General features: G+C 38.0%; 2 protein-coding genes across 2 annotated transcripts in view; both read left to right on the forward strand.

The window, feature by feature from the left end:
- SUSD2 (sushi domain containing 2) overlaps positions 1 to 692 on the forward strand; it is a 32,254-nt gene extending 31,562 nt beyond the window's left edge. The window contains exon 15 of the mRNA XM_064674819.1: positions 578 to 692. Coding sequence (XP_064530889.1) covers positions 578 to 602 — 25 coding nt within the window. The 3' untranslated portion in view covers positions 603 to 692. The remainder of the gene's footprint in view (positions 1 to 577) is intronic.
- KREMEN1 (kringle containing transmembrane protein 1) overlaps positions 1 to 11,555 on the forward strand; it is a 34,098-nt gene that overhangs the window by 10,729 nt on the left and 11,814 nt on the right. Inside the window, exons 2-5 of the mRNA XM_064674832.1 lie at positions 578 to 740; positions 4,707 to 4,798; positions 9,396 to 9,520; positions 9,966 to 10,119. Coding sequence (XP_064530902.1) covers positions 578 to 740; positions 4,707 to 4,798; positions 9,396 to 9,520; positions 9,966 to 10,119 — 534 coding nt within the window. The remainder of the gene's footprint in view (positions 1 to 577; positions 741 to 4,706; positions 4,799 to 9,395; positions 9,521 to 9,965; positions 10,120 to 11,555) is intronic.

Here is an 11,555-nt window from a genome sequence, read left to right on the forward strand (position 1 = left end):
AGTGGCAAATCACAGTATCATGATTATACTCTACCAAAGGAGGTGCCTTTCTAAGGCAATTCAGGCCAGAGGAAAATAATGCCCAAGAATTTTTCTAAATCAGAATATAAATGTTTGTAAGGTCCATGCCTACAAAGTCTTTCACTTTATAAAGTACAGATATTTAAAGCTTCAGCTGAAGTGACATGAGATTTTGGGTAATATGCTAATAAGTGGCAGATTGATAATGTCATATAATTTCAATTTTGGAAAATTAACAAGTTACAGAGTCATTCTAATGAGTAAAACAGAGGGAAACAGTAAAAAATGCTTATTGAGAAAATGCATGTTCATTGTGTAAATCACTGGTCTTATACATTGTTTATTAAAGTAATGACATCATAATCTCTCCAATAGAGGCTTGACTGAGAGAAAGTTAAAATCCCAGCCAGCATGTTTAGTTGCCTAAACAATGCAGGAAACATATTAGTAAAAGCAAACATGTTCTGTTGGAGATGGGGTGGAGAGTGAGAGAAGAACAACCAAACACTAAACCTGTATACATTCTTTCTCTTTTTCCATTTCTCTTTCTTCCCAGAATGTTATACAGCAAATGGGGCTGACTATCGTGGCACTCAGAACCAGACTTCCCAATATGCAGGGAAACCTTGTCTTTTTTGGAATGAGACCTTTGAGCATCCTTATAATACTGTGAAATATCCCAATGGGGAGGGAGGGCTTGGAGAGCATAACTACTGCAGGTAAGAAATATCACATTGCTACTAACTTTGCCTGTATACCCAGTGTTACTTTGAGTGGTTGACACAAAATTAGGAAACTTCCTGTCATGCAGTGAAGAATGTCATAACCATGGATATCTCTCAGGCTTTGGTTTATTCTGTAATCAGTACCCTGGATCTACAAGCACCATTAGTAGAATTACTTTTTCAACCCAACTTGCACACTTTTTCAGCACAGTCCTTATCATGTGTCCAATCTATAATTTGGCATGACAGAGAAAGACTATAGATTACTTAAATGAAAAGGTGAAGATAATAAAAAAATTGATCCGAATCAGAAGTACAGCAGCACAGTGAATGTCTGGAGGAGTCTCTGGGATGTTATGGTTTTTATCCTTACACACAAGCCTGGTTCTGTTATACACTCTGTTTCCAAGTTTTGTGCTTATGAAAGTTATGTAGTCACTAAAAATTCAAAGTGAGCATAAGCTGTTCAGTGGGTTGGAATTTGTTATTTGAATTCAGAAGCTCAACTGTCAGGGGTTACAATACCAGCTTAAACCATGGCAGATCCACTTCTCTTTCCTTGCCTTCTAGAGAAGTCCTGCATAAGTATGGATAGAACTTAGAACAAAACTTAAATAAGAACTTCAGAATTTAGGAGCCAAATCCGAACTGAAGTTCCGAGATGTTGAGGCTCTGCAGGCCCTTTCCAGCCTGTAACATTTACCTGCCCTTCTGCCTCTGCAGGACTGATCAGCAGAGTTTCTGTGTGAGTCTATACTTGCTGTGGGGATAGGTAGAGAACAACCTGATAGATACAGTCCTTAAACAGCAATAATAATCAGCTCATGTAGGATGCATATAAAGTTGAGTGGTGTCTCTTTCTCACTGGGAACTGGGGACAGAGATGTTTAAACCAGGAGCTTAAGAACTGAGTTATCTGAGGCATAGCAAGAAAACCTGCAATGTCTCCTTTGTGAGAAGGTTCAAACCACACCTGTTCTCCTGAAAGATGCTTTTACTTAGCAGGTTATAGGCTTTTTAGGGTAGAGACTATACACTTCCTACATTCATGTTGAAACCATTTCTCTGTAAGTAATATAAAACTACATAAATGGGACAAAATTAACATGCAGGAGTTCAGCAGAATTGCTATATCATGAATGTAAGGTCCTGGATCTTGATCCAAGAACTTTTCCTTATTTAATCAGAAACTGGATTCAAGAAAATATGGCCAGACCCAGAGACAGAATGGAGAGTAAGAAATCATAGAAAAGAGATCTTGTGACATGCAGTGGACAGAAGAGCACATTGATGAAAGGAGTCAGTGACATTTCCGGAGTATTTGATGATTCAGGAGGCTGTTTCTCGTTGAAAAATATTGGTGTAGGACAGGGAAGAAAAAGACATACTTGGGATCTTTTCCAACGGCTGCAGCACTGCTTCAAAATAACACTTCAGTGTGTTGCACCAGTGTACTCTGTTTTCAGCCATAAATGAGAAAGCATTATTGCCAGCTTCAGAACTGACTCTTTTTTGAATCAGTTCAGCACCTTACAGGAGCAAAGCAAAATACACTACCTACAAGAGATGTTCTGTAGAAGTTGGGCATTGTCTTTACTGGAAACCAGATAGATATCAAACTGTCTAGTACCAGATTGGCACGTGAGCACTGGAAGGGCTGTCTTCCCATTAAAAACATTTCATACCAACTTCACAGGCTCCCTCAGCCCAGCAGCACCAAGTGTGTGAGGATTTTCATGACAGGTAGAGAGCTGTGTGTCTCAGCAAGGATACTAATATGGAGCTATGAAAAGTCTAGTGGCCACTGAGTTGCCTGTGATACAAATAGCAGAATGAAGAAGGTAATTTTGATTGTTGCTGTGTGGCAATATTCTAGACAGACAGGATCTTACTTTTGGCAGCCAACTTGGGCTAATACTTCAGTTAGTACAAAGAAAAACAGGTTGTATGAGCTATGCAAAAACATGCTTAACAATCTGAATGTTTTCTCAGATATTCAAGAAACTCTTGCTAGAGTCCTGCTTTACTTAGCAAATGAGAATTTGGTAAGTGTTACAAGAAGCAAGAAGCCTATAATCTGATATATAAACCTGAGAAATGACTTAATTACCAAATACAGCTTTGTGACCTCAATCTGCTAGGTGTTAGATTATCCTCTTTGGGATGGAGTTTGACTGGAAGGTTAGCTATTTCCTTCCTTAAGCTGTATCACTTGGCCTGGGAATATTCTGGAATAACAATCCTAACTAATGGATGACTTTTAACTTTGAATTGTCTTGAAAGAAAGCTTGGAAAGTCACTAAGAGGGCCAGAGCATATCTTCAGCATGCAAATGTTGAGGCCTGTGACACAGCTGTTTCAGCTCTTTCTCTGACATTCATTTACTTGGTGACAATGGACGAGTTGATCTTCCCTTCTCTGAGGCAGCACATATCTCAGATTATGCTTTTTTAAGGCATAATATATTGCTTTGAGATTTGATTTTAGGGACAACGTTTGAATAATCTAGTTTTACACTTAAAGCATTAACCAGAAGCATGTTACCTCTCCATGGGAGGTCCTTACTTGGAATACTTTGTTTACTGCAAAACACCCTGTTAAGATGGAAATGCCTCATCATGTTCCACTAAACCTCATTTCAACCATAACAAAATTATGAAGGCTGAAAGACAGACACTTGTTTTCTAACTGTATGCACTTTTGAGGTTCAAGACAAAGATTTCTAAAGACATTAATCATGTCTCTCTACAATTGCCTCACATTTTAAGGCATTTATATGCATAGTGTCATTATCATGATTCAATTCCAGACATATGGTTTCTGTCATGAAGATGTAAATGCAAAAATTCCTGTAACTGTGAAAACAAGGGAAAATGTGTTAATTTGAGTACAAGCTTTTTCTTGGTTTTAGTCTTCTACTTTCTTCAGCTACTGGAAGCTCTGCCATTACACTTAAATTCCTATCATACCACTCTTAGGCTTTCCTTATCCACCACCTTTAGTAATCTTTTTGAAAGCCTCACTAGCAACATTTTAGTCATCCAAATTGAACTCAACTCACCAGTTGTCTTCAGCAGTCTGTTACTTGACCAAAAAATATCCCCAGCATTTCTAAAATGGGATCTCCCACAAAGGAGTTGTTAATACTCGTAAATGACAACATGCAGCTGAACTGACACTTCAGTAGGGGGGTGTAATTACTAGAATTCATGCCAAAATTCATGATAAAGAGATTATAACTGGTCATACTTAAAAGAAAAGGTCACATTTCAACCTGACTGTGCAAAACAACAATTTATTCTCTTTAATAGATCTTTTCAATGTGAATAGCTTTTCAAAGTGTACATAGAAAATACTTTAAATAATATAATGACTAATTAGGTATGCATTTGTAAGTGAGCTACACAACAGCAAATAATTGTAATGGTAATGATAATGATAATCATCATCATGGACACATAAGGAATTACCCATCCACTGGAACAGGTTTACTGACTTTTACTGAAGGGAAAGAAAATAACTCAGTCTTTCCCTAAAGAAGACTTTATCAGCTAAATGTTTTTATCACCATACATACAGAAAGTTGGAGTCTGAACTATTTTGTACCAAAGCAAAAAATCAAGTTTAGGAGCCTATGGAACCTGTACACAGGATGTGGGACTGAAAATCTTTCTATCAGTACTTATGAGAAATAACTCTGCACCTTTTAAACTTAAAGTAAAAAGATATTACATTTTAGACATTTTGGGCTTCTTATGCATGATGTGTACTGTAATAAGCAAAGCTGTCTAAACTTCCTGACCACTTTTGCTTTTTTTTGGTATATAAGTCCAACGGGAGGTATTAGGGCAAAAATAGTGTTGTCACTGAAGCTTAAGAAAATTGACTTATATGTGGTTTTTGAAAAAAAAAATAAATTATGACTTTCACTCACTCACTCACTCGATTTTTGTATTTCAGAAATCCTGATGGAGATGTCAGCCCGTGGTGCTACATTGCAGAACATGAGGATGGAATATATTGGAAATACTGTGAGATTCCATCCTGCCGAAGTAAGAGCACCAGGCAATTTTTTTAGGCCTTTTTCTCACAGAGCTTGGCAGTTATACAGCAGTGGGTGGTGATTTTCAAACAGAAACCAGGATAAGGCAAATCATCTTATTTTCATTTACAGACTAAGCTATATTTTTAAGTGGGTTTTTAGAGTTAATGACTAGCTCACTGAATTGTTCCTCCACTGCTATCTTTTTCATCTTATCTCAGAGTTACTGGATTATATTATTTACAAATAATTTTGCATGACAGAGAATCACACAAAAGTACTGCTAGTTCTTTGAATCCATAGAAATATGGATATGAATAGGAAAAATTTTAATTTTATGTAGGTGTCCACCATTTGCAATTAGCTTGTAAAATGAATTGTATTAGTTTAATGTGATAGTGCATCATACACAGAACTGCTTGGAAGAAACGAGAGACAGTATGAGAGGACACAGGGAAAAGGTGGCTATTTGGTATGTGGGAACTCCTGGCTAGAATTCTATCTCTGGCAGGTGCATGTACTTAGAGTTGCAGTGAAACCACAACCTGGGCTTTGTTTGATTTTTTTTTTTCAATCAGATAATTCACGAGCTACTCACCTGAAGCTTCCTTCCAGTGTTTAATATTTTTAATATATTATATTTTTTACCTTGTCTAAAATGTCATGATTTGTGTCAGTATGTTCCAAAATTTTCTTTCCCAATGCTCCAAGATAAGCTCCTAAGAATTACATTCTTAAAATATGCCTGGATATTAAAAAGAGATTTCAGTTTTACATGTTAACAAGCAACCATAGCTACACATTTTATTAAGTCTAATCATTAGTGCCTTCACTTGCTTTCCTTGCTTCTTCTGTGGAAGGAGTCTTTGTTTCTGAGGGATAACTCAGGTGTACACTCTTAAGCATCAGAGCAGTTGTCCCTATGTAGGAGTACTTTTGACTGGAAGAAGTATGTTGCTTAGTTGAAGTTAAGAAAAGAGAACCAAGCAAAGAAAAATGGATCTATAGATTTGTTTACTTTGTTCATAGATTTTTGGTTTGTTTGGTTGGTTTTTTTATGCACATGAGTGAGTGAGTCACATCCTCAAGCAAGGCAAACAAGTACTTAAGTGTGACCTTAAGCCAGATGACTTTTACCTAGACTTAAATACAAATTAAGTGGTCTAATTTTAAATAACGCAAAATCATTCAACACTCCAATACTCATTGTTTAGAGGACATCTTACTCTTCTTTTTCTAATATACCAGGTTTGATTTAGGAAACCTGACCCTCCTAATTAAGAAATTTATCTTAGTCTAAAATGAAAGAATTTGCATTTTCTTTAAAGACCACAGATGTTAACAAATTATCTGGATACAGCACCAGGAAAAAAGCTGAAAGGCAAATTCTCTCCACTCCATTTGTTCTACACAAAGGATCCTTTTAAAACCAGCCTCACTCATTTTCTCTGTGGTGGGGAGCAGAGGATTTAAACTTGGACACTTACTTGCACAGATAATCCAGACTTATATTTACAAAATGTCCTTTTGACCAGTAGCAGCTGCTTCAAGAATTGCACTGAAACTCAATACTAGTAAAAGGAATTGCAGCAATTTAGAGCAAACTGTACATTGCAAGCCCATCCAAATCTTAATACAAACCTCATGGTTTACTGTGTAAGTAAAAAAATCTTTTATTCTTCACCAGATTTTCTGTTTTCAGTAAGCATGTTGCTAAATCAGAGGACCATCAAAACTGTCTCGTGAAGTACACAATACAAAACTGAGGTTTGTGATGGAGCAAGAAAGCAATCATGTAAAGAAATCCTGTTTGAAAATTTTTAGAGGAGTATAAGCTTCTTTTCCATAATCATATTTACTGCTAGAAAAGACAAGTATCTGGAGCATAAGTTCCCTATTAACTATACCCACATAACACCGTGACAATGCCAACAACATGAAGCGTCTTGATTGCCCAGAGAGATTTGCATGCAATGATTCACTGTAACAATAATTAAGAATCTACAGTTAAGACTTTTGCATTATGATGATGATTTCACATGATTATATCATGTGTCTCCTTCACTAATATTTATACGTAACACTAAATGTTTCAGTCAGAAGTGTGTTCTGGCACTCTGCATGTGCAGACACGCTGCGCAGAAATTAGCAGTGTTGGAGGAAGATGGATGAGCATAATCACAGAAGACAGCAGTAGTTACCCCCGTAAGAGCTTAGTCTTTCCTTTTCTTCCTCTCTTCTTCTTAATGTCTTGTCTGCTAAGCAGACTGGAATGAACAAAAACAAAATAAAAGTCAAGACGGCAGCTCTGAGTCCTGAGAGAACATGTGCATCTCACATGGACCATTCAGAACTGAATGCTTTACATGGTTGGTTTGCAATGTCGCAGCTACTCCTGACTTTCTTGGTCTCCTTGTTAATGAGGTTAGGTTTAAACTCAAAGGAGATAACAACTTATGCTCCCAAAATGTAAAAGAAAGGCTTACTATCCCACTTAACTGCATCTCCGTGTTTATGACCTGTGTGACTCTCTTCCCATAAACAGATTTCATTACTGGAATCGTTTTTCCAGTGTGCATGTATGTAATGTGATAAATTTGACTGAGATATTGATGAAGTGTTAAATGGCAGAGCCAGGATCACCCTGTAAGATTGACCTGTCTGTGTTTTAACACAAGAGCAGAGAGCTCAAACCATTTGAGACAGTGTACTGGTGTACACTACCATTGCAAAAGGCTAGGAGGCTCTTGAAAGACAACTAGGTGAGCATAGCTGGAACATGATTTTGAGCTCAAAATTAGTAATTCCATGTTTTAATACATGTGCCTTGGCATGTAAAATGCAGAAGCTGTGGTTTTTGCCAGGACCTCATTATGTCAGATACTGCTTAAAAGAAAAACAGTATGTTTGCACAAAAGAGGTGACCTCTTAAGCACAAGAGAACAAATAAATACAAACAGGTGAAGACAATTTAATAGTAAAACATCACTGGTCAGCATGAACAGTAATCGCAGAACACTGACTACCTCATTTTTTGCCAAGTTTCTTTAGTAGGCTAAATATTAAGAGCAAAGAAAATTAAAATACTGCTGGGACACCAAAGAGACTAATTAGCTTTAGGATGTACGCTTGATTTAGTTACAAAATTTAAAAGGTTTTCAAATTACTCTGTCAGATTTCTTAGCATGGCACATATTAAAGTACTAATTCTCTGGAGATAAGGTTGAAGGGTCTCACCAATAAAGCTACTTCAAAAATTTAAAAAAAAATTACGAAATCCCAGGTCTCTTAGGGAAATGAGCTAGGTTGGTTAACTAGGAAGCTTTTTCAGAGCAGTGAAAGCATGCACAATGCCAAAAAAATGAGCTCTCTGAGAGTTATCTGCCCAGCTGTACTCAGCTGGGGTGGGGCTGCAAATGGGGATTTCCAAAGGTATGTTAAATCAGGCTGTAACTTGAAGTCTCAGTACTTATATGCATTTTGCTGCAGGGCATATCAAAGCCATAACTCCATGCAAGTATTTATAATTGAAATTGTGTCATTCTTAGGAAATTATGAACAATATTTGAAGCAACATTATGTTTACTGGGTACTGAAATAAAAAATGACTGAATAAATAAAACTCTTAATACAGCTCCCTGACCACATCACATGTCATGCAGAGCTGTGGCAGTAAAAAAGAATCCTTGTCAATCTGGCATAGGAATAAAACACTTACCTTACCATAGAACTGGGAATAGATTTAATTTCAAGTATCTGAGCAGATATGACAAGTAGGCAAGGGGTAATTTTATGCCATTAGCCCAGTATTATATTGTACTCCACATCCTCTCCGTGGGGTGGTCATGGCTAAATTCCAGTGCTTTGATGAAAAGTGCAAAACCAAAACAAAACAAAAACAGAGGACAAATTGTGCACTGAAGGGGGAAAACTGAGCTCCCATGGTGACCAAGGAGCCTTGAAACATTGTATTAATGTAAATAGATAGAAAAATAGGGGGGTTTTAAAGTGATATTGCTCATTTTTTATCTCTTTGTATGATACTTCAAATTCATCTCAGAATTCAAGTTTTAAGTATTAGGAAATTCCCCTATATAAGTGCACAGTCCCTCCCATAAAATTTGCCAAACTCCATTCTAAAACAGCTTAGGTTCCCTTTCTCAAATATCCTGTTTTGAAAACTTCCAGAATGTTATTGTTTTGAATATCAGACAGAACTCACATAGTTTAATTTATATTGTTAGAATATGCATGTTCATAGTAAAAAATACCCACAAACCCTCTGAAAGTACTTAATGCCTTTCTTTTTTTTTTTTAACTGTCTCTGTCAGGAGAAATGAACCAGGTATTTATCTTGTCTATTTTACTGCAGATTACTGGAACCAACCAGAGAGTATTACAGGTATATTGCTAAGAAGATATGATACTCTTGCCCCTTCATTTATCCCTGTGCATGTTTGGAAAATATGACAAGGATCTAGCATAGAGTAACACTTCCCATACTGCAGAACATACTGCTTAGTAATCAGGTAGTGCATAAAGTGGGCTGTGTTTTGGATGTTTACAGGCACACCTTTAGAATGACTGTTGTCTGTTGCTCTTGCCAGTGCCAGGGAATCTGGGGTGTTACAAGGACCATGGAGAACCACCACCTTTGACTGGCACCAGTGAGACCTCCAATAAACTTACTATCCAAACATGCATCAGTTCCTGCCGAAGTCAACAATTTAAGGTGATTTCTTTGACATACATTTACAAAAGGTTTTCAAAGACAGCAGTAGGCCTAGAGCTCTCTCTCGTATTTCTCCTGTTCCCCCCCTTTTTTTTTTTTTAAACCTTTAGGAGGTCTAAGGTCTCACTTCCACTCCAAGAGATCTATATCCCTCTGTCTGCATCCAGAGCAATCTGGACAAATGCCAGGATGCCAGGAGAAAGTATGCTTGCTTACTGCAGTTATGAGTGACAGGGCACCCTAACGGTCCTCCATTCCATGTTTCTCACTAGCCTTAAGTAGCATCCTGACAGCTCAAACAAAAACAGTTTGTGGTGGTTCCTCTGACTAATCATACTTCTCCAAAACACACATATTCTGCTGCCAGCTTTCTTGCTCATACAACCTCCCGCTGTCACTCCTTCAAATGTTATTCCTCCCTTCTTATGCATCTTTGTTGTCAAAGTTTGCAGGCATGGAATCAGGTTATGCTTGTTTCTGCGGAAATAACCCTGACTACTGGAGATACGGGGAGGCAGCCAGTACGGAATGCAACAGTGTTTGCTTTGGAGACCATACTCAGCCTTGCGGTGGGGATGGCAGAGTCATTCTTTTTGACAGTAAGTATTGAAGCAGGCTCAGTTTTTCCCAAAGGAGAGGCCTCAAATGTTCAGCAAATTAGGGAAAAGGCTCTAAGTACAATGAGAACTGTTGCACACAAAACAGCAAAACACCTAAATTCAATATAAGATAAAGCTGCTTTGCATTTCTGTATAAGATTCTCAACCATTAATAACATGAAATAGCTCTTCCAAAAAACTATGCCTGCTTGTGCCCTGGAGATTGGCTCTTACTTCCTCACAAGTGGTACTAACTCAGCTATCAGAAACAGCATGTCACAACAGAAAGACACCTTAAGAATTGATCTTACTAGAGAGTAAATATATGAATGAGGCACCTCAAATAAAATTTGAATATACACCAACTTCTTTTTTTTTTAGTTAAACATATTTGCTATGACACAGTTAACACAATGCAAAGCAATGCAGGTAGGACTGAGACAGAGAAATATACTGTGAAAGTACAATCAAGTTAGGTTGCTGTTATGACCATCACTGATTTCATAATGTCTTATACATAGAAATCCTCCTTTCTACTCTTCAGTTTATGTACCAGTGCCAGCTGTGTAAGTTCAGAGGTAGATGGTCTGAGTCACTGGTTGTCTGGCTGCAGTACAAGCTCCCAGTATAGCTGAGAGTACTGGGAAACTGCACCAACATATCATTGCTTCTCAATCTCAACTGCCTTTGATGTAGAAACTACCTTTTGAGTTAAAGACTTTCTGGAACTAAAAGTGGCATCATATTCCACCTTCTGATCACACAAACTTCCCATCTCCATACTTTACAACTCAGGTTCCCAGTTAGCGAGACAGAAAGACATTTCAGTGGGACAGAAATTAGTCACTCTGCTTGTTTCCAGATTCTCCCCAAGATATGAAAAGATGCACCAGGGTTGCATGTTACTTCCAGTGCTGAGATAGCACTGGTAGCATCACATTGCAGCATCCTCTGTTTCCTTCTGCTCTTGGCCTATCAAATCCTCAGTGGGTGAAGTCTTCCTTTGTAGCTTTCCTTTTCTAGAGTGACCGAGTGCTCAGCAAATGCTACCCTGAGGACCTGCAGTGTCTTTTCTGGTAAACAGCAACGTTTACCTGAAAGCTGTGGCCAGGTAAGAGAGGTCATCCTAGTAGCAGCTACCTGTTTGCTTTTCCTGGTGAGCAACACCTGCTCCCCTCATGTCTCTGTTTCACATTATGTCATATCCCCAGAACCTCCACCGCAATCCTTGTACACACACACACTTCCCCCTCACCCCATTATCCTTATGTTTATGTGTTACTATCACAGTCCAATGCGGTAACATTTAGACCCACAACACAGAACTCTCCCAGCTCTAGAAGGAAATGAGAGAGGGAAAGCATTTCCATTCCATATGGAATGGAAATATGCCATATGCTTTGCTAGGCATCTGTGGAGCACTAGTCATTGGCACT

Source organism: Pseudopipra pipra, chromosome 18 (genome assembly GCF_036250125.1).
Source record: "Pseudopipra pipra isolate bDixPip1 chromosome 18, bDixPip1.hap1, whole genome shotgun sequence".
Lineage (NCBI taxonomy): Eukaryota > Metazoa > Chordata > Aves > Passeriformes > Pipridae > Pseudopipra > Pseudopipra pipra.